At 47.3% G+C, this 23,654-nt stretch overlaps 2 protein-coding genes across 25 annotated transcripts in view; one reads left to right on the forward strand and one right to left on the reverse strand.

The window, feature by feature from the left end:
• The window catches only part of LOC308065865 (T-box-containing protein TBX6L), a 47,055-nt gene extending 31,031 nt beyond the window's left edge, over window positions 1–16,024 (forward strand). For 16 of the 24 annotated variants that reach the window (XM_080392445.1, XM_080392454.1, XM_080392455.1 and 13 more), the window contains one exon: window positions 1–16,024. In XM_080392445.1, coding sequence (XP_080248571.1) covers window positions 1–427 — 427 coding nt within the window. In that variant the 3' untranslated portion in view covers window positions 428–16,024. The other 8 variants (XR_013928950.1, XR_013928947.1, XR_013928948.1 and 5 more) reach the window with 8 other exon arrangements.
• The window catches only part of CRKL (CRK like proto-oncogene, adaptor protein), an 18,752-nt gene continuing 9,999 nt past the window's right edge, over window positions 14,902–23,654 (reverse strand). The window contains exon 3 of the mRNA XM_080392797.1: window positions 14,902–19,728. Coding sequence (XP_080248923.1) covers window positions 19,594–19,728 — 135 coding nt within the window. The 3' untranslated portion in view covers window positions 14,902–19,593. The remainder of the gene's footprint in view (window positions 19,729–23,654) is intronic.

Below are 23,654 nucleotides of genomic sequence, written 5' to 3' on the forward strand. Positions count from 1 at the left end.
GTTCCACGAAGCTGGGGACAGCCAGCAGCTTCCCACCCGCGATGCAGCAAGCTTGAATGATTTCCGGGCAAGGTGCCATGCCTTGGATCTCGCCACAGTGCCCGAGCACGACTCCAAACAACTCCCAGAGGGCTTCACCAACCTGCCTCCGCTCCCCCCACCTCTGCCTCCTCCCCAGGACTACACAGGAGTGGTGAACATGGCTCTAGACTCTGTTGGGAAACCTGGGGCCCGAGCGCCCATGTACAGTCCCTATGGCACCGAGCAAGGGCTTGGCCAGTGGATGGTGCCTTCCCACAGCCAGTACAGGGCAATGAGCTACTCAGCCTTCTCCACAGAGTACAATACACAGGCGGCTCCTGGACATGCCCATGGGACCATGGCAGAGTGGAGCCAGTACCCTCTGTTCCCCTATGCCTGCTGGTGAACAGGGAAGACCCTTCCCAATGAAAAAACTGCAAAAAAATTGTAAATGAGTTCCAAATTGCTCTGGGGTGTTGACTTTTTGAAGCCTTGCCTACACTAGGCAAAGAGCTATGGCTGCAAGCGGTAGCATGGGACACCTTCACTTCCTTGTCTCCTTGCACAACAACCCTCACTGTATTTCACAAGCAATGGCTAAACTGGTGGCTGCCCTTGGCGTCTCAGTGGGGGTCTGGCTGAATCAATGTGTGCTGCAGTGGTGTTTTTTTTCCCAGCAGGAGTAGGAAACCACAGGAGCTGCAAGAGCAGAATTCACAGAGCTGCGGAACTCCCAGTCCCGGGCTGTTTGCACCTTGTAGTTGGCAGTTTCCAAAATCTCTTCCTCCCAGGACTTGCGTGCAAGGAGATAGGGGCTGAGGAGTTTCAGTAAACTGTCCAGGTGGTCAAGAAGCTGTAGAGAATTGTTGCAAAGATGACCAAAAGAAGCAATCCCAGTGTCCCCTAGAGCAGTTTCCTCACTTAGTGTAGTCAAACTAAAGCTAGAGTCTTGCCTTTCTTCCAGCAGCGGATGAGAGTCAAATACGCAGCACCGTGTGTGTGTCTGGCACGTAGCAATGGGTCATGCAGGCAGGGAGGAGCTTGTCCCGTGCCCGAGAAGTGGCAGCAAGGCTGCATGTTCTGTCTGTGTGTCCCCCTGCCCATCCCTCTTCTGTCACCCCTAGATTTGAGGTTAGTGACACACTCTTCTTTCTGCCAGGGGTGGAGGGAGGTTGCTCACAGAACGTGGGGGGCTGCGCTGGGGGTTTGCAAAGGCCTGCAGCTGTCAGAAAAAGGGCCACGAACAGCGGTGCTGGCTGTGTCGCTCCCCCCTCTTCCTTTTGAGGGAAAGGGCATCTTTCACTGTAAACTTCATCCTTCTCCCACCCCTTGGCACCCCTGGAGAATATAACTTATAGTTGTGGTTACTGTGCTGTGCTCTGGGTGAGCTTTGTCAATAGACAGTTCTCACCAGCCTGGCAGTACTCATCAGGCGTATATTTTAATTATTGCCCTGCAGGCACTGAGCTGTGTGCTGCATCGCTGGTGTGCTCAGCAGCCCCAGGCTGGTCGGCAAAGTCGTCTTGCTGTTGTTTGGGAGTCTGTAGGGATCTGCCTCCACATTTAGTTACCAGAGCAGTTTCACCTCCCTTACCGCTGTGGTCCCATCATGGGGAGGAGCTGTTCGGCCAGCCAGCAGCCTGTGTGCTGCCTCACAAAGAGGATTTCTTCTTTTCTTAGTGTTAGAAGGGGGAAGCATCCCTGTTTGCCTAAGTGGCTGAATGGCCCTGGCAATGGGGTCTTGTTTGAGACAGGCTCTTTGCTCCTCAGGGAGGCTAGGCGTGTTCCTGGGTGTTATTTACGGAATGTTTTCTTGTAACACTTTAAATAAACTGCTGTGTGGCCTGTAGCCATCAGTAGGCGGTGAGGTGTGTCATTTAGCATGTATGCCAGATGGTTTTCTGTGTGTGTGTGTGTGTGTGTAGCAAGATGTTGTTCCTGAGCAGACCTGTGCGGGTTTGTGAGCGGTGCATCAGGATCGGTGTGCAGGTACACCGGGGAAGGCTGTGTGCTGCTCTGTTTGGGTACCAGGTTGGCACTGTGTGTGTGTGCATAGCATAGAGATGTCAAACCACATTTATTATTGTTAAAATTATGTTGAAAAGTAGCCCTACAAATTTTTGAAACTCAACTACAATGAGTGTTTCCCTATTTAAATCGTATATTGCTAACTGCTTTTGTACCACAATTATGGTACGGACAGAGCTGCCCAGTACTTCCAGTCAGCTTCACAGCCACGTGAAGACATGCAGAGTTTACCTAAAGGCCAGACTTCTCCACAGCGTTTCTGACCATTAACAGCTGATTTTGCCACCGCTGTTTTCTACATCTTGGAAATCAGGTGAGCAGGCTGAGCCCCATGTGCAGGGACCCTGGGGGTGGCACTTTTCTGCAAGGCAGCCCTGCTGGTATCTCGCCGCCAGGGCCGTGCTAACAAGAAAAGAGAAAGTAATACATCCCCCGCACAGGCTACTTGGTTAGATTAGTTTCTTTATCTCTGAGGTTCGGTTGTATTTCCCTCTGTCACAGGGTGCTGATGAGGATGAAAGCCGTGCTGCGGTGAGTGTGAGTAACTGAGGAGGCCTGGGCAGCACAGGGAAGCTCCTGTGCAAATATGGGTGTAGTGTTCTTTTTTTCAAACCTTCAGAGTCGTGTATCAAGTGCTGCTGCCCCATGGGCCTGTTGGGAGAGCTGGTTTGGCAGATGGCTCTGCACTGTGGTAAAAGACTCAGCCTTGTGCCTAGGACGAGCCTTTAATTACTCATCAGCCTTCTGTTGCAACAGGACTCCTTGCCTGCTTGGATGAATCATCCGGCTTATTAGAAAAGTACCTTTACTTTCCTCACGTGTCTGTCTCTGGTTAGAGACTGCGGCTTGGCTGGTTTGTGAAGCCTTTGGAAATTCTGCCCGTAGGTGTGTGCTCTGGACTCTGCTGCCACCTCCTCCCTTTGCAGTTCCCACTGTCTTGTTTTCTTCAGCTGTGGCATTTAAAAGTGTATAAGCTCGACTGAAACGCTGTTTTTGCATGCGTGTGAGATAATGTAATGCCTCTCTGACAGCTTCAATAAAAGGAAATGAGACATGTGGAAGGCAGACCATTAAGAGCAATAAAATAAACTCTAAAGTGTGGGGGTTTTGTGCATCTCTCTCAAGCACACCAGTGGCTCTGCTTTAGTCATGTTACCTGGGGCCAGTTAGTACATGCATGACATGCTGTTGATCTTGTCGTTCATTGTTCTCTGCAGCATATTCAGTGAGCCCCAGGTTATCTGCTTGCATTGCTAGATGTGACTCAGTCTCTTGCAGTAATTCTTTGCAGCAAATTGTTTATTTTCTCTGCGTTTTCTGCTCCTGTCCTGCAGAGGAGTTACATAAGGATGAGGGCAAATGGACTATAAATGGGATCTAGGTAAATTTCCTATGGGAAATAAAGATCCTGATTTATTTTGGTTTCTCCTACTGGTTCTTGCAGCCTTAAGCCTTGTCTGACACTGCTTCAATGCAGATGGGAATGGCAGAAAAATGCTTTCTTGCCAATGCTGCAGTTCTTCCACAGCCAGCCACGTCCCAGTGAGCAGCCGCAGGCTCAGCAGAGGCACCTGTGATGGTGGCTCCCTGCAGTGCAGCAAAGTACCCACCTCTCCCCACGCCTCTCAGAAGACACAGTGAGTCCTCCCAGGGGGCCCAGGTCCCCTCTTGCCTGGCCCAGGATGTGGCCTCTGTGTTTGTACCCACTGTGTCACCCTCTGGCTCTGTGCAAGAAGCTACCAGCTGGTTTCAGTAAGAGCTTATCTGTTTTCCAGGTGCTGGAGGGAGAGAGACGTGCTCAGCTGGTGCAAATCAAACTCGCTGTCTGATGCCATCAGAGCAGCCTCCTTGGCCCAGCTGAGCCCAGCGGGAGCACTGCTCACTGGCACCTTCTGTGGTGCCTGGTGTCAGTGAGTCCTCATGTGCCTGGTGTGGGGCAGGGTCTGCTTGTCCCCCGTGGGGGCTTGGTGGGGGCCCAGGGAGGTGCCTTGCCTGCAGAGAGAAGCATGAGGGTATCCTGGGGAGCAGCATTTCTGTGCAGAAGAGGACTGGGGTACTTGAACTGCTTTGTAGCTGGACAGCCAGGCTGAGCCAGCCTCATTGCTTCTTTTGGGTTGACCCAGCTGCCCAGCTTGGGGGTGTCTGTCATTTGGTCCTTGGTGAGCCTCCCAGGAGACTCCTGCAGTGCACTTCCTTGGTTAGTGTGTGCACCTTAAGCAAATAGAAGCAAGCAGCACAAATGCCCTTCCAGGAATAATAACATTCTTCAAGTCAAATGGGTTTTTATTGCAGAGCTTAAAAGCCACTTAATTCGCCAGCCCCAGGTTGGGATCCCATACAGAGCCTCTTAGCAGGGGGGATGCAGCATTTGGCTGACAACAACAAACAGCAGCCATCACCCGCCGAGCGTGCGGGGCTGGACCGGCACAAAGCCAAATTCCTCCTGCCCGGGAGCAGCAGGCAGCTGCCAGCCCCCCTCTCCCTGCTCCTCAGCAGCCAAATGTGTGGGGTGCAGGTATCTTCACTTACCTGCTTCCCCGCCCTCAGCCTGGATTTAATTTGTAAATGGCCAAGAGCAAAGAGAGAGGGGGTAAAACTGGCCAGGCCCAGGAGAAGGGAGGACAAAGGGGTTTCCCCAAAGCATGGGGAGGGGTTGGTCTCTGGTATTTTCCCCCTCTGCCCTGAGTGATGCCTGCCCAAAGCCCACTCAGGGGCTGGCTGGGCTCCTGCAGTGCCCGGAGGCAGGACTTCGCTGCGGTTTCGTGGCGGCTCTATGGGGTGCTTGTTTCTGCCTGTTTCTCTAGGGCTCGGCTGTTGGTTCCCCTGGCTGTGAGAAGCAGGCGTGCTGCTGGCCTGGCTCCTGGGGCTCCAGGTAAGCTGGTGCCACTGGCATGCTTTGCAGAGATGCAGTGAGGTTTAAATGGGGCTTGTAGGCATTACAGCAAATCTGAGCAGGAGAAACGCAGGGAGAGGCAACAGCTGCTTGCAGGCTTTCAGGACAAAGTGAAGCAAGTCAGGAAAGCGTGTCCCCTCTGCAGCCCATGGTCCCTGCAGCACGTGGTGTGCGCTGCCCAGAACAGATGCTGAAGCTGTCCCAAGACCTGAGCAGCAGCATCTCACAAAATTTTAACCAAGGGTCAAACAATCCTTCCGTGCAGGGGTGAGGAGAGGCTGCAGTGAGGAACAGTGTTGCTGCTCAGCTTGGTTTGGTGGTGTTCCCTTTTCATTTTTCCAAGCCATGTGAGTTTGTTTTGTGGCATGAAGTACTTTTTGCCTCTGACGCTCCTGTAATACTCCATTTTTTCTTTGAATGTGCAGGTGTATGACTACAGTGTTCCTGCCCAGGTAGTGCTCTGCTTGGTGAGTGTAATGGATGAATTTAATTTTCATCTCCTAGTTCTTTGGGGACATGCTGAGATTTTTATTTCTTCCTCTTCTCTTCTTACTGAAGAGGGAAAATGTTGTGCCTCCGTAAAGGACAGTGGGAGCAAGTAGGTGGTGATACAGGACAGGCACACCGTCAGTCACACAGCCAGGCATAAAACATTGCTCAGTGTTGTTTTTTTCTGCCTCTCATTGTAAAAATAAGACTGAACATGTAAAACACAGCAGCTGTTTGCAGGAGAGACCTCCTGTGTGCTGGCACAGTCACTCCTCCAGCTCCTGTCTGTGGGGTAGGAAAGCACCGGCGCCTGGGATCTCTGTGTAATGTCCTCGCTGGGAGATGGTACGTTAAGGGTAGGTCTGCGTGGAAATGCTGGTGCAGAGTCGAAGGGGATGAGTTGCGCCTGATTTCTGTCACACTGAGGTCCATCCCCGTGCTGGCACTGTTTGTGCTGAGCAGCCAGCCCTCTGTTTGCCCAGTCTGGTTGTGGCTCTGTTTTACCATCTAGAAGGGGCTCTGTGGAGGCAGAAGCTGTCCAGAGCAGCTGGGACACCACCTGGCAGCATTCAGGTGAGGGGGAAATGGGAATTGCTGCAGACCCAGTAGGTGGAAGTCAGCCCTCCCGCATCCCCATCATCATCGTTCTCCAGGGATAAAAGCAGTGAACAATCAAGCAGTGGAGGGGATGTGGCCAAAACCGCCCTCATTCCAAAGGGACAGGCTGAGTGACACTAATGTGCTCTCTGTGGAGCCCCTGGGGAGAAAAGGGCATTTTGAAAATCATGGATGGGACAGCACGGTGTTCAGCTCACCCGGCTGGGCTGGCAGTCGCGCATGGAGCCATGCTGCACGTTTCTCATCCCTCCATCCTGCCCGTATGTCTGTTAATGGCCCTGTCCTGCCTCCCTCCTCGGGGACTAATTGCCTCACACTTGAGCAAATGTGCTTGGTGTTTAAAAGGAGTCTATCGATTTGTGAGTATTCCTGAAAGCCTCGCAGGGCCCTGTTGCCTTTGAAGTGTAAAAGCATCTGTCTGTCTCTGCTTCTCCAGCAGTCTCCTGCTCCATTTGCATCTCCTCTCGGGCTGGGCTCTCAGGGCAGCCCAGGGAACCCACCCCTGGCCCCATGCAGCGCTCTGGTTTCAAGTGCTGAGAGGGGCTTGAAAACAAAGGTGCAAAGCTTCAGTCTAGGCGGGGGGTTGAGCTCAGCTTGCAGCTCAGGGTGCTCAGGGTGGAGCTATTTCTGAAGGCCAGTTTCCAGTACTCCAGACTTTGGGACTGCTCTTGCTGTGCGTTTATCTGCGGTGGGTGCGTTGATTAGGATGGAGAGGAGACAGCCCCTGCCTTCTTCCCACCCTGGTACTTGGCTTCTGGTGCTGGACAGCGCTGAGGAAATAAGGGCAGACCTGGGCTGCTTTGGGTGATCCACCATCCAGGAGCTGAGTGGCACAGGGGTGACCAGAGCTGGTGATGGTTCTCTGACATACGTTTGAACAAATACTGTTGAAATGCAACCGAGTCTCTGCTCTGTGTGTGGGCAGTTTGGCCTGTGATTCTCCCCATCATGCCTCCCCTGGACAGTGGGACTGGCCCTGGATGGGCTGCTTGTCCCCACTGGGGCATTTCTGTGTAGGCACAACCTTGCAGGAGTGACTGTATTTCTGGAGCCAGGACTAAAAGCTCTGTCACTCCTTGGTTATCCCCAGGGTGGTGGTGAGAGGACAGTGCAGAGAGGTCCAGGCCTGAATTGCAGGGGCTACCTGTGGCTGCTGCCGCCCAGCACCTCCCAGATCAGAGAATCGTTTAGGTTGGAAAAGACCCTTAAGGTCATAGAGTCCAACTGTTAACCCAGGATGGCCAAGGCCATCACTAAACTATGTCCCTAAGCACCCTATCAAGGTATCTTTTAAATATCTGCAGAGATGGTGACTCAACCACTTCCCTGGGCAGCCTGTTCCAGTGCTTGACAGCCCTTTCAGTGAAGACATTTTTCCTAATATCCAATCTAAACCTCCCCTGGCGCAGCATGAGGCCATTGGGTTTCCTATTTCAGTGGGGCCTCAGCAGAGCAGCCATGGCACCTCGCTGTTGGAGGCAGTAAATGGGCTCCCATCTGGTTTTAATGATCGGTAGCACTTCGGTGCTTGTTTATTCCCATGTTTTATGCTTCAGCAATAAAATACTGCTTCAGTTTGTTCAATCCATCCTGGTGCTGGATGGTGATGAGTTCACAGCCTCTGACAAAGAGGTCCCAGTGGTACACAGGATGTTGGGTTTTTTTAGACAGCTGAGCAGGACCAGATGATGTAGTGGCAATTAGTTTGAAATAGAAGCATCAGTGGATGGTATGGGAGGTAGGGGGGGGGTCTGCTCATCTTCTGCCTAGGAATCTTGTTCTTGTATTAAAGGGGGAGACTTCTGGCTCCACTGGAGCTGTCCTCCCTTCTGTCCCCCACGGGGCAGCACAGAGCTCTCACGTGGAGTCCACCTGAAGTTAGTCCCAACTTTAAAACCAGGTACCTGAGGAAATTTTAGTCCCAAAGTGTTGCCCGTGGTGGTCACTCAGCTGCAGCATTGTGTTTTAACCCTCCCATCCTGTTACAATGCTAAAACACTGATGAAGGTAGCAGAAGTGCTGGCAGGGCCACGTCTTGCTGTGGGCATAGAGCAGCTCTGCAGCAGGTTCTGGGGGCAGCTACGGCAGGGCTGGGAGTTGTTTTACAAAAGTCTCTGGAGTGCATACAGTCTAATATGAAATGAATCTAGGGAGGAAACTGTATGGGGCTGTAGGGATTTCTGATGTTGCTCCCTCTGCCTGGCACGTTCCTGTTGCCTGCCTGGCATGTTGAGGAGCGGAGAGCCTATCTGCCGGCGGCTCTGGCACCGAGGAGGTTGTCCTCCAAAGGGATGAGCAGTAACACTTTGCACATCTCTGGCAGTTGGTATCTGGGGATCTTGAATCATTTCTGTAAATGCTGGTTAAGCTTTTCAGCACGTCTAAATGTGAGCGTCCCGCAGGGTAGGTGGGGACACTAAGGCAAAGAGAGATTAAAGACAGTAAACCACAGAAGGGAGAGATGGGCTTTTTGTCTCCCTTCTGACTTTTATGGAGACCTGGAAACCTTTTGCTTTCCCGTCTCCCATTTGTCTTATACCCTAATGGTAGAGAAACATTCTCCTCCACTTTATTTCCCAACAGTATACTCCTTGGAGGATCTTCAGTTCTTACCTCTAAAGAGCATTGATTTTCGGCAGAGATCCTTTTTCCCAACTGTTTGTCAAGGCTTGGAGCTATAAGTGGCAGCTAAAGAGAGAAGGATTTCAACAAACTAATTAACCCCCTTCAGAGTCATTCAGGGTCCGTTCCCTTGGTGCCACTGATGTTGCATTTGTGCTAATTTCCCCTGGAAGGTCTAATGTGGGGGGGGGGGAGGGGGGGGCGATTAAAGGAAACTTCTCTCGGGCTGCTTTTACACATCAGGAAGAAGGGAGGTAGGTGGCTGTGCTCCGTTCAGTTACTGCTTTCCCCAAGGTCGCCCACCAGCCCCTGCTGGAGCCAGGACCAGGCTCCCTGGTGTTTGTAGGTTTCAGGCTGATGTACTGACCTACACCTGGAGCACGCCACCGAGATCTGTCGGGCCCCAGCAACGTGCGAAGCTAAAGCAGGCCCTCCAACCGCCGGGGACCCTCCAGAACGGGGCTCGGGGTTACACCAAATGTGTCGCCTCCAGCTTCCCAAAAAAACACCGGGTGCCAGTGTGGAGGGAAGGGACTTTTACAGAGCTGAGCGGGTTTTGCCATCATCCTGTCAAGAAGGGCTGTCTGCTCCTCCCCAGGGTGAGCCTGGCCTCCGCCTTTCAATTGCAAATGAAGCAAACGGCAAAGTGTTCACAAAGAAACCTCCCTGCCCAGAGCTGGGTCCAGCATCTTGGCCCCTGACTCACCCTGACGCGGTGTAAAAGCTCCCAGAATCAGGCCGGAGCTGTGTCACCATGCCCTGGAAAGAAGAAGCCCCGATCCCCACGGATGCTCTGAGCACCCTTGCGCTGGTGGAGCCAAGCGGGGCGCCGGGGTGGCGGGAGGGCAGCGAGGGCAGGCATCGCTCGTCCTCACCTGCTGCCAGCCCCAGAGGGGGAGTGGTGGGGAGGAATAACGCTGCAATTCCTGGGATTTGGGGTTGGGAGAGCCTGTGAGCTACAGCGTGAGCTCCTTGAGTCCAGACTATAAAGTACTTCGCAGGGTTGTCCCAATTGCCTGGCCTATTAGTTTTACGGAGGGGCGTACTGGAAAGACGCAGTTGATCTCCTTTTACCATTGTCATGAAAACGTAGCCGGGAAAGAGCCTGGCAGGGAGGCAGCAGGAGTCCCTGTTTGGGGGCCGGGGTCCCCTCCCTGCGGGCTCCCGGGGTCCCCTGGCATCTGCCCACTCCCACCGTGGCTGGGCAGGGCTGGCTGCCCTGTGTGGGTGCGCTTTGGCCGGGGGAGCAGCCACCCCTTGCCCCAGCTGGGAGTGCCTCCCGGGCCCCCCCGGCGGAGGAAGAGGATGGAGCTGGGTGGCTGCAGAGGCAGGGGCACAGTGCCACCCAGTGACTGCGTGTGACCTGCGAGAGGACAGCTGGCGCACAGCTGGGGCAGCCTGCACTGGGTTTGCTGCAAAGGTTTTGAGGCCTGGCAGCCACAGCGGGGGTGTGCTGGGTGATGGAGAATACGGGAAAACCCAAGGAGCCGGCCGCGTTGCTGCTTCGTGATCGAAGTGCACTAGGGACCAAAGTCCCCACGTTGTCGTGGCATGTCTGGACCGAGGGTTTTGCGTGACTGTTCTCGTTCAGGTGCTGACAGAGGCTGAGTCTAGGGCAAGTTGGGGCTGAAGCAGCTCACGTTTTGGGAGGTACCCTGGCAGCAAAACAAGTGAAGGAGGAGGTGGTTACCCAGGACGAGCTGCTCGTGGGAAGGATGTGTCTTGGCACTGGGAAGCCCAGGCGTGCTCCCTGGGCAGCGTGGCTGGTCCCAAAGAGATGAGGCTGCCACAGGGACTAGCTCGGAGCTGCCCAGCCTCTCCCAGTCTGGGGCTGGACTGGAAGAGACCCCTTGTGTCAAGGTATCTTGGGCATTAGGTGACAGCCATGCATGGTGGCTTCCTGACTTGCACCCCAAGGTTGATGCAGGACCTTTCCTCCTTTCTGCCCAAACCCCACCTATATTCCTCACTGGCTTGAGCCCTGTGTCAGGTTCCCAGGCTATAGCAAGCATCAACAGGCAGCTTGAATGATGGGGCAAAGGGAAAGGAGCCAGGTACAGCGAGGTGCGGTGTCAGCACCTCCCGAGGTGGCTCCCTGCGCTGTGAATTGCTGCCCCAGCAATGCCCTGACATGTTTCCAGCAGGGACTGTCTCGGAGGAGGCACGGGCTATGGCTCTGTTTCGGGTGATGACTACCAAGCCCACGGAGCATTTGGCAGCAGAGAGGGGTGTTAAATCAGCCTGTCCTTCCCCAGGTACATCGTCTTCCCCCTCCACTCCCCTACATTTTCCATAGCTGTTTCAATGCTGAGTTGCTACTGGGCTGCAGGACTGCAGTGAGCAGCTGAAATCAGGGCACTGCAGTGAGGGAGGCACGAGCCCTACACACCTGACAGATGAGAGTCCTCCACCTTTACTGCCCTGTCAAGGACTGTGCACGCTTTCTGTTCCTAGGCTGCTCTCCAACATGTCTTTATTTTTGTCTACTTAAATTTAGGCCAGCATTGATACCACAAACACTGCTGTGGAGGTCTGTGGGCTACTGTTGCTGTACAGCACAAACCCAGCACCTTGTCCCACTGCTTGGAGAGCTGTTTCCATCCTATCACCCACCTCTGCCTCTATCAGATGGTCACTAGTGACTTTGAAGGTGCGTCACTCGCTCTCATATAGGCAGGAGCTGCTACTGAGTACTGGCAGTAACCTTTACATTGCTACTAGGGTATGTCCTGCAGTTCAGGATGGGTTCAGGTAGAGGTTTCCAATAGTGCCAATACCCTGTGTGTGCTGGTCAGACCTGTGTTAGCCCATCCAGCAGAATTCCAGACCAGAGCCAGTTTTAGCTTTTCCTTTTCAGACTGACTCCCCGCCCCCCGCACTGTGCCCCACGTCCAGGCCAAGGTACTATTTCTTGCAGTGAAATTATCTTTTGTTTCTCCACAGTGCCGAGTAGTCACAGCTATTCCAGGTAGCTGGGGGCAGCAGGAGGTATTTGATCTTTGAGGGATGTGGCTCTTTCTTACATTAAGAAGACAACATCTGATGAATCACGTTTCCTTTGTGCCATGCAGCGTTAGGCTGGATGCTCAGCAGGAAACCAGCCCAGTGCTGCGTGTCTATCAGTTGTCACTGCAGACCCGGAGCCAGGTCACCAGCTGCGATACCTGGAAAGAGAAAAGCTGTTTCTCTTCAAGGTCAGTGGATTAATGGTATCACTGGTTGTGAGAGGAGGGCAAAAAAGACACAGTCAAAGATTACAGAAATGGATTCAGCATGCAGAATTCCCAGTGAGAGTCCCTGAACTACCTCATGAAATCCAGATCAACCTAGTAAAGTAACACAAAATACTGTAAAAAAAAAAAAAAAACAAAACCAACAAAAAAACCCCCAAAAAACCAAAACCAAGCAAGATCAGAATCTAGAACAGAAATACACAAGGCCATTACTTCACAGTAATGAAAAATGGGCGAGTTTGATTTTTGTTTTTAATGACAAGTTAAGGATAGTGACAGCACGCTCTTAAGACCTGGCTGGGTCTGTCACTTCTGTCAGGAGCGTCACCAGGGGGGCTTGCTGCCTGGCTTGGCTGCTGGGCGGTGGTGGGCTGAACAGGAGTCAAGTGCCAAGAGTTTCAAACCAGCTCCTGTTGTTCACTTATGTCAGTCCCTTCTGTCTTTTCAAAACAGCATCCTCGCCTCTGACTCACCGCTCCCCGTGTCAGTCGAATCTCGGGTGCAGGGGCAGCCGGGGGAGGGCGAAGCGGCGCATCCAGCGCTGCCTTTCTGCCTCTGCTGAGCTCTTCTTGCCCCAGGCTCTGCAGAGGATTCAGTAGATAGCACGGATGGGGAGGCTGTGGGGAGGCACAGCACAGCGGAGAGGTGCTAGCAGTCCTCAGGACCCACGCTTTTTCTCGAGCTTTAGTGCTTAATTTCTAGACCAAACACAAGATTATAAGTGAAGGATTTTTCAGTGCTGACTTTCAGCTGCCCTTGTTGGACCAGCCAGGACGTACAAAGCAGGAGCCAGTTCCCTGCGGATACCCCAGATTTAGCTCTGATCCCGATTGTCTGGTGTGCCAGCGGCGGGTTAGACTAATAACTCGTGCAGGGAGGGTTCTGGTTACAAAATGCCTGGAATGAAGCAAGCAGGTGCCGGGGAGGTTATCTGAGGAGAGCGCTGTGTTAATTCCCCCTGGTCTCTTGCTCTCGCTGCCTCAGAAGCAGTGCGGATGGCATCTTCCCCTGGTGAGGCTGTGCCTGGCACACGAGGGGCTGCTGGGTTCCCCTGGTGAGCAGCCGTCACACCAGAGCAGGAGCAGTAGCGCAGCTTTTAGTTCCCAGGGGTTGTGCCAGTCTGGTGTAGGAGCCCCTGCCAAGCAGAGACGGGTCCAGGTCACAGTGGCGGGCACTGGGTTCTCCCACGGAGGGCGGTCCAGCTGGAGAGGTGCACGGATAACCTGGCTCAAGGTGGGCACACAGCAGCCTGTGTTACAGTTACAGTAATTGGTGCAGCTCGGGCTGCAGGCAAGTTCTTACGGCTCAGCTTTCGGAGCAGGAGGCTTGGTTTGGGACAGCTGTGATGGTTCCTTCCCCTGCAGCCTGCCCGTCCCTCTGGGACCGCAGCCCTGCTGCAGGAGGGCCCAGCTGTCTTCAGTGACTGCCACAGTTTGCAGCCCCCGGTATTAAGGTAACCTGAAATTGGAACTGCTTCACCTTACCGCACTGAGCTCTGACTGGTGGTTCAACAGCTGCTCGGGAGCAGCTGATCTGCCCTCTAAAAAAAAAGGCAGAGGGGACAGTGTAAGGGACAGAAATGACTCCAAGGTGAGTCATCCCTGCTGGTGAACACGAACCTGAAGAGCTTTCCTATGTGCACAACCCACGCTATTGTAAATCATGTAAAAAATTAGAAGAAAACGTGTTGTTTTGCTGTGGCAGTGTTTCATTTCAGTGTATTTAGGTTTGTTTCCTACTGGTGTTCGCTCAAAGAGGCACACGTACCTCTGGCTGAATCTAAAGGTGTCTTTGTTATTGCACTTGTTTAAAATAAACCCTTTTAATTAATCGAGGTTGACTAACTGGTAAACCCAGCTTATCCCGGCTAGCTTGCACCTAAAAATTAAGGCTTACACTGCCTGTTGTTAGACTGACCTAACTAAACTAGTTCAAATTCAAATGAGTGACAGCCGGTAGGCAGGTAAGCCAGAAGAAAATCCAGCTTGAGTTACTGCTTGTTCCTCATTACCTTTGACATTACATGAGTAACTGTGGCGGGTGCTGGAGCTGCTGTGCTGGGTGCTCCCAGTACAAAACCCAGGTCCTGCCTGCAGCGAGGGGGGAGCCGTGCCAGCCTGGGGAGAAGCTGACTGCTAAGAGCAGCGGTCTCTAGCTGGACAATGAGCTGGGATGTCAGCGTGGAGGGTGGGAGGCTGGACAGGGGGATAGAATCCGTTACTGGTGGTGGAGGGTGCGTGCTGCTTGGGGATCCCTGCGAGGGCAGGCAGGAGGCAGCCTGTGTTTTGAAATGCAGAGGCAAGTCACAGTCCCTTGCAGCTTGCTCGGACTATGGAATTTCTCCCTTCTGATAACTGAAATGTAGCTTATGGTGGCCTCGCATCAGCACAAAGTGACAGAGATTTATACCTGGTGACACCTGATGCATTTTGAGGCACAAATAAAGTTCTTCTGTACAGAATACAAGTATTTTAAACTTCCCCAAGCCACCAGCTATGAAGCCACTTCATCTCCCAGTTCCTAATAAAAGCAGGTGTAGATGCTGTGGTCTAGTGTCAGAGAAGCCTGGCTGTGACAGGAACAAAGCCCAGGCCAGGCCACTGCCTCCTGCCATCGCTGTCTGTGGCCCGCCCTTGCGTTAGGAAGGGTGCACAGCACCTACGTCCACCTGCATTGTGCACATCTTACCCCAGACAGGAACAGTGCTGGTGCTGCGGCACCTGTGGCTGTAAAGTAGCTTGTAGGAAGCAGTCAGCTAGAATAGCAGGGGACGCTTGGTTTTGCTACGTAAATAGTAAAGCCAGAGTTACTGAAGGTGCCATGAGCAGGTGCAGCAACAGGGTAGCACTTCCAGCTTTTGCTAAAGGGTAACGCATACAAAGTGGATCAAGCCTACTGCATGCACCTTATCTGTTCTTGCTTGCATATTTGAAATACTACTGGTTTTCTCTGAAACGTAACTTGCCCAATGTGAGTATTTGATGATAAGACACTGTGCAGGGTTGGCTATGAATGTTTATTAACATCACATGGAAATCTGTACTCCAAAGACAAACACTAGGCTGTGAACATACCTACAGAGTCCAAGGGAAACAACGCAAGCTTTTTTTGACTTCTCCTTTGCAGCAGTTCAGTGTCTGACGTTCCTCGTAAGTTTTTCTCCTACATAAGATCATCTGAAGTTTCAACACATTGTTAATGATTTAACTGAATCATCCCAAATGTTAAAAAAAAATTAAAACTCTAGTTAATGCTATTCTTGATCTGGATTGACAGTAAAAAGGCAAAAGACAACCTCCTGTTTTTGACTTGCAAAAGCAGATATTTATGACATGTTACGCTGACACCTTTCAGCCGCGGCTAGAATGCCAGCCATTCCACTCTCCAGTACCTGCACAGGCTACACCTTATTTACTTCAACAATAATAAGTTAAATTCAAACAGTATGCATAAACCAGTCATTCTTACAAGCACAGTCAAGGGTATCACAGTAAAAGAAGGGCGTGGTTTCTAGAGAGACCTTTAAAAGCCTCGGCAAAAGAGCAGCATTAAATACAGTGACAGGAAGAGCACTGAAGCGTCAGGTGTCAGGGTGGAGGAGGCAGTGATAATCTGTATAACCAGAGCTGCATCTTTTTCAGGTGGACCTCCAGAGCACAGCGGTATAGTCAGAAGAGGCACGAGGATGGAATAGGAGAGTATCACTCAGCCTGGCAACAGCATTTTCTCCTGCTTAATTCTTCCTTTGAGTCGGGAAAACTTCACTTGGCACTCTCATTCACCCACAAAACAGGGCATTGTAATGACAGAGTAAGGACTTAAATACTCTGCTAATATTGTCAAGGTTTTAAGACTAATGACAACAAATAATACTGTAAGTTGAGGCAAGTTTTTATTTAGACTGTACAAACAGGGCACTGGAAAAAAAAAATTTATAGTGGCTTGATGTTGGGACCAGTTCTATGAAATAACTGGAGTAAGAAATTAAAAAGGCACTAATCTTAAGAAAAGACACTCCATATATTCTAAGAATATAATTCATTTAATACTGTTAATCTCATAGCACAAAAAATAAAACAAGCTATGATCCCCAAAATAAACTTTAAAAGCTTACACTTAATATTATTGCCTGAAGATCATGGTCTTTAAATTACATATTGTGTTTTAAAGTTTACACAGTGAAGACTGTCTCGATACAAGGCCACCTTTCCCACTGCAATAATTGTATCCTTGTCCCAAAACACACTTTCAATTAACACAAGTAAACAGAAAATGACAACTATACAAGAATGCTTTCACTGGTCCCAAAAGGCAGTCTTTTAGGCAGGTCTCACTTTCAAATGCAGGTATTGAGGAAAATGCTTGAAAACTTGACTACAAAACAAAGGCAGCCCACTCGTTCCCAGGATGTTAATACAGTATAAAAAATTACTTTACAGGCACGTGAAATGGCACAAAGAATGCTGTTTTTCCCTTTACAAAAATAATGCTCAGGCTCTTCAGAGCCCCAACCCAAACAGGATATTCCCTTTTGTTTATTCTTTCCCAATTTGTAAACAATCATGAATTAAATTAGCGCTTATCCAGTGATGGACACTGATTAAAACAGTTTTCATTTAAACTTTCAGACTGGTCAGAGGCTTCAGTGTCTATATACACATGTACATAACAGGAGGAAGTCAAACAGTAAGCCTTTCATGGTAGTCAACTATTGTGGCACCAGGTACTTAAACCAGCTCCTAGCTCAAAAGCAAGAACAATTTTAATGGTGCAGAGATCGAAGCCATCATTTGTAGGCTCTCATGCTTCATGTTCATTATACCTTACACGCCCAAGGAACATTTACACTGGTAGGTTATCATTCAAATTTAAGAGGCTTCGTAAAGCAACAGACAGCACACATGTAAGCAAGCCACAAGCGACTGAGAATCCTGAGTCCTTCAAAGAGAAACACAAATGGATCAAATGCAGTCTTTATAGGAAAATACTTGTCTCATAGTAAAACAGCAAAGACACATTTTGAAGCAAGGTTACAATCAGCTTAGGCTGGTCAGTATGCTACATTTGAACCACATTTAACATACCTGAACCACACCGCTGCTACTCAGAGAAACACTGTTCATCCATGGTCTAAAACCAGGTTCCCAGAAATTTAAGAATTCTTGTCTTTGCATCAGATGCCACTAAACACAAATTTTGCATAGTTTTGAAGGTAAAATATTTCACTTTTCCGCAGTATCAGAACATAATTAAACCTAAATCGATGCTTGTGTTCAAAGCGTACACCTTATTCAATGAGGGGATGAGTCAAAACATTTATTTCACTGAAAAAAATCCAAGTTAAAAGCTGTGTTCAAGACCTCAAATCTCACAGTATTTATTCACCATGCAAAGGAAGAATTCTAACATCAGCCTTCTGCAGAGCTGCCTGGAACTAGGTCAGGTCTGAAATAAGATTTCTCTGCAGCAGACTGAGTTTAGTGCAGTTTCTGTATTCAAAAGATGACTTTCAGTAGTACAATTTATGTAGTAAACTTACAAGTATAGTTGGGGCACAGAAAAAGCATGACCTCCTTTAGTTAAGAGAGCTGCATAGCTTTTCTTTGCAAGACAAAATGTCAATGCCTATTGTCAAGAATTACTCTTACAGCACCAAACACTTCAGTCAATGCTACTCTACTTCACAGTTAATTTGGTAGTAAAATGCTCTACAAGAACCTCTAGACTGTCAGCCACTTGATCAATACTACAGAAAACAGCTAAAAGATGAACGGAGAGGCTTCTTTAAAAACACCCAGCATTTTGAATGTCTTGTTGCAAATGCCATTTTTGCATTTCTTCAGTGCCTTCCAAGGCACTTGCACATGAACCAAGAACAACGTGCTTTTATTAGGATCAAGTGACACAAATCAACAAGAAAACAGGCTGGAACTGAAGACAACAACTTGTATATAATTTGACATATATAAGAACTGGTGAGATTCTGCGGGTGTCTGAAGTTTTGCTACAACCAACAGCCTTCAAAAGTTGAAAAATGGGGGCTGCTGTTTTTCTATCAGCTTCTGCAACAGCCATTTTCTGTTAACCAGGGTGCCTGAAAAGGGAGGTTTTGTCGTTGTAGTCTTTGCAGACGTTTATTCTGTTAATTCAGTGTTCCATTCTTTTTAAAAGAGCATTCCAGTTCACCTACAAAACACATTTAAAGGCAGGCGGCACTACAGGATACCACTGTACCTAAGCTTTCATATCCTGTACGCAGGCTAAGGACTTAACCTGTGTGACATGAATTGTACTTATTTAGCTGCAGCCATACAGTTCCCTACTTTAAGTCCAATTACAGCAGTATAGCTTATGTACAGAAAAAGGGAAAGAAGTTATACTGGTAACAGACACCTTTGTAGCCTCCTCCAGCCTGAGCATTAATTTACTACATGGGGAACCCAGGCAGCTGACTCCAATTAACCATTTTCTAGAGGATACTGGGAGGGGGAGGGATCTGGGGCATATATAAACCCGAGCCAACTCATTTGGAAGGGTAAAAAAAGATGGCAGCATGCAGAGGACTTGGGATGCAAGCAAGGAAAAACAGGGAGGAAAAAAAGAAGATGAAAGCAGCTCAGGGAAGGAAGCACAGCAACGTGGAGACACCCTAGGAAAAAAGGTACTGTGTTTGAAAAGGAGTTTTTAACAAGCTGGGGCTGGCATAGCTAGGAAACTTTGGAGAGATGAGGGAGCCTGCAGAGAAATGGTATAAAATGTGTATGTTTAAATAAGAGGATTTAACCAGTATTTACCAAGTTCTTCTGTCCCGCTCATATCTCTCCACACCATGGCAGTCTGATCAATCTGTCCACCAAGTAGGACCTTGGTGACGAGCATGTCTATACTAGTAAAACCACACCTTCTACACTGCCAAAGAGCTGTATGTAGACCAGGCCAAAGTGTTTCCCTTTAAAGCTCACTCTCTACAGTTAGTGCTTGCAAAAATCAACAGAAATGCATTAAGTATGTCAAAAACAGGTTACAAGTATCAACCCCTCCTAAGTTTCCTTATAAATAAATGCCTCAGCTTCAATGCAGCTCAATCAATGGTTATTTGCATTTAACACACTGTTTCAGGAAGGTCAACAACAAGCTTAAGAGTTAACAGAAAAGAGCAGCTTCTAATACAACTGCTTAAAATACATAAGCTTCAATTATTGTCCTTTAAAGAGACCATAATTTTAAATGTACTATCTTAGGACAGGTTCTCTTAAAACTAAGACTTCTTCAGTCCTAAAATTGCATTTTTGTTGTTGCTTTTTGTTGGACAGTAATGCACAAGTTGCACGTTTGATCTAAGATTAGGGCTCTTCCTACTGAGCAAGCCAGAAAAAGTCCATGGAAGTCTCAAATGGAAAGGTTTTCTTCCCGTATTTCTCTACTATATACTGGTTCAGTCTTCTCCAGCTTAAGGCCCAACAGAGTTTGAAAAATGAAACTAAACTCTGGATGACGCAACTATGGTATGAAGGTCAGGCAGTGACTTCAGTTGTATGTATTCCACATGTATATTAAAAGAACCATCAAACTGCAGCAAGCTGGAAAATGGGCAATGCTAGCAATGTGCCATTAAGTCATCATCCCACCTCAAACAATGCTAATGATAGCCAGGAAAATGAAGCAGCAGTGTAAATCGGGCAGAGGGAATCATTCATTCTCATCTGGGTTTTGAGGGTCAAATATTTTGACATGCGTGAATGGGAAGAGCCCTTTTCGACCGTTGACTTCTCCTTCCCACTGACCATTTATATTCATCCTTGTAACCTTCACAATATCTCCAACCTGCATAATAAAAAAACCCCCAAAGTTATCACACATGGAAATACAAAATAAAATTATAGAAACAAGTCAAATGAAGAGGAACAACAAATACAAGCTTATCATAGGGGAAATAAAACCGACCCTCCTCTTGACATAAGATTAAACTGAAAAATTACTTTAAGTAAAATACCAGCATTTTGCTGCTAAACATGATGATGCTGTCTGCATTCTTTTTCAGACTCTTAACTAAATAGATATTTACAAATTTAGACATATTGATGAACTGTACCTTTTCCTATAGGAAAGCTTACAAATTCAGGCAGCAATAAACTTAAATATAAATAAACATCACTAAAGCTACCATCAGTAATAAGATGCAACATCCATTCAAAAGAGCACATTACTCATACTTGTTTTAGCATCAGCTGGCTTATTTCAAAGGAAACAGTTTTTCAAATAGAGATTCCTACAGCAAAGAAACCATCACTTGAAGTTCTAGTTCTGATTATCACAGTCTAAGGAGCTTCTGCAGTTTCAAAAATAACAGTACACTTCCAAAGCAGGCAAAAGCAGTTCCAGAACTTTTTTTTTTAAATATTAGATGTACAGATTCTAGCTTTATTTGTTGTTTTCACCTCTACATCCTGCCAAAGAAATTTGAAACGGGAACAATGACATGTCAGGCCTTTTGTACCATAACTATGTTTCTTCCTATTTGGCAACACAAGGTGAGAAAAGCTAAACTATAGTCAAGCAAGAAACATCAGCCCAAATGATGATGTTACACTCTTACTGTTCAATGCCTGTTTTTAATGTGGTAAGTTACAAAGCAAAATATCCAATTTGACAAGTAGCATCTGAGACTAGCTAAATAGTAATTTCTCCCTTAAATGCTTCAGAATAGCTGAACATGTGGTCTGTTGCAGCACCACTCTTAACTTTACACCTCCCTTCCTGTTTACTTAATTTACTCTGTGTGGTAACTATAGTAAATATTAGAAAAGTTACATTAGTAGCCAAGAACTAATGTCACAAAAAGTAGAACCAGCCTATGACCAAAGGCCAACAGGTCAACAACCCCAAACTAGGTCCAGGCTCTTTGTAGTCAAGTCTCAGTTACGGAGCTACTTCTGTGAAATCCAAAGGTAACTAGCTTTGATCTTACTTAAAGAAAAACTAAGATTTTAGTCCTGATACAGCATGTATAACTATTTGTCTATGTTATCTAGATAGCATTAAAATTTAGAACTGATGCAGACAGTTTAAAGACCTTGGCCAAGGGCCTTAGATTAAAACCTTTCAGGTAAGACCTGGGTATTTTCTATTAAAGAAAAATCCCCAAGTTTACAAAACAGTGTGCACGTCACTAGATGATCTGAAGCCTGTTTAAACCAGTTACCATTACTCCAATAGGTATTTTTTTTAAGATCATTCAGAAGCAAATCCTTAAGTGAAATTTAAGATGCTATAATAAACTCCTCAGTCACTCAGTGTTCTATCTCTTAAAATAAACTTTCTCAAACTTTGAAATTATTTTTTAGAGATTTAAGCTTTATGTTGCAAATTAGAATGAAATTAGACATTTGAGCAAAATGTGTTGCTCCACCCTTCCTCTACTTTGTCTTCACTACTTGGGCTGTCCGCATGACATCTACCCCACCAAATCTGAGACTGTTACACTTGGAACAATTGTAACCTGGTGCTTTTAAAAGAGGGGAAAAACTCCTCAGAACTCCCGTAAGATCTTGGGATATACCTGAGACTGTACTAAATGGTCTTTCTTAAATGGACATCTTATGCTGTTCCTAAACTCAAACATGAAGTCAGCATATACTATTAAGTCTTTATACACTGCCCACGATAGTTAGCACATACATATAGCATTAATTTGACTGGTGTTCACCTCCTCACAGAGTACTGCAACATGCTTGAATTGTGCTTTTTAGCAAATATACAATTTGTCAGACGCTTCTCTGAATAGAAAGGCTAGAGAAAGCTTTAAATAGTAACAAGATGACCTAAACAGGAACCTAACAAATCTCTCTTTGGGAAAAGGCTGATAACATCTATAAATAACTCGCTGTTACGTTGCTAGATTTATATAACCCTTGAAGACTGATCCAAGTTCCAAATTTTAGACCTAAATTTGAGAAGATGCACTCAACACTGCAACACCTACTACAGAACTGCATTTGTATCACACCATAAAACCAATCCATGCTCAAACACTTCAATCTTATTCATAGAAGAAAAAGAAAAATCTGTAGTATATTGGATTAAAAACATGGACCTGCATTTTCTGACAATTTAGTTCTGCTCATGCGCTGTAGATACAATCCATTATTCATTTTGAAGCTCTAGAAAAAAGAAATCCTTCAACTTAATTCTGAAGGATTTCTACAACATGAATAGGTTTGGAAGTCTTGCTTCAGCTGAGTAAAAAACTTACAATGTAAGTCTATTGCATTGTTGATCTACATCCCAGTTTGTTGCAATGTAAAGTGTTCTTCGGGTGGCTGGGTGGGCAAAGCTGCTACAAATCTTTACCTGCCCTTAATGAGTGCTAGCTGACAAAAGCTACTAAAAAAAAATACTCCCATATGCCAAGAACCACTGGAATAATAAGTTGATTTGCAATAACTTTGTATTTTTGAGTAGTAGTTTTGGGGTTTTTTAGTGAAAGCTTCTGGATATCCTCTTGTGCTCTACTAAAAAAAAATGTAGTTCCCCTGAGAAGGGTAAATGAAACAGCATGTTGAAACAAGATTTTGGAGAAGGAACCTTGATGTCATGATAGAGTAATTTGTGGATCTTAATGTTAAAGACTTCCATTTTGACGTCTAGAAGAATCTGATAAGTAGTCCCTCTGTAATTTTTCCCTAAAGTACCAAAAGCAGTATTTGGTAAATGCTTTTTAAAGCATCTAGAATATGGTCAGCTGAGGTGTGATCTCCCACTAAAATTATTTAACACACTATTTTTTTTCAGAGAATGTTTTAAGCCAGTCAGAAGGATTGTCTTATGATTAGGCACAGGACAGTCAGGAGACCTGGTTCTATTCTCATCTCTGCCACAAACTTCCTGTATGACTCTGGACAGCTCATGGCCCTTATCTATAAATTAGGATAATGCTTCCTTAGATTCAGCATCTCTCAGATAAGTTAATTCACTTGTAAAGCATGCCAGCATCTCTGCGTGGAAGTATCAACTGCTGAAATGAGTAATACTTCTGAAATGCAGCCATTTGGTTCCACCCAAATGATAAAAATCAAAACGTATTTTAGATAGCATCCTTTCATTATGTCCCTGTTACAGCATGAATTCAAAGCCCTGGGGAAACACAAGCTGTGGAATACGCCAGTCAGAAAGCTTACTTCATTCACTCTAGATTCTTCCATACCTGTCTTCCATTTGAAGCTGATTCATACACTGCAAAAGGTTTCCTGCATGCCATTTTAGTCACACAGTCAACCAATTCAATGTGTTTTACAAATATTCCAACAATTGTATATAGTTCTGTGGTTGATACAGACTTCTGTAATGTAAGTTTAAGGAGATTAAAATGCATTAAAACTCTAAATCATAATTTTATCCCACTGGGTCAACAGCCATAGAAAACACATTGCTCTCTGGAATTTACAGGGTGTTGAATCTCAGTCATTATCCTGATTGGTGTCACAAGTCACCTTCTTCAGCGACACTAGCATTAATACCAAAACCGAAACAATTGTTCAGACCAGCTGCCTGTTCTGGAGAAGAACAAGGCTCAACACTAAAATTACTTGATATGCCATTGTCACCAAAAGGTATAAAGCTGAGCTACACAAAAGAGGCAAAGGGTTCAGTCACACTGCAAACAGCTCCAAGTGATGCTAAAGTAGCTGGTGCTTTATGTATTGGAAGTCAAGAAACCAACAGGCTGAAAGCACAGCTTAATTATCCATCAG

This window comes from Falco punctatus (assembly GCF_963210335.1).
Source record: "Falco punctatus genome assembly, chromosome: 1".
Classification (NCBI taxonomy): Eukaryota; Metazoa; Chordata; class Aves; order Falconiformes; family Falconidae; genus Falco; species Falco punctatus.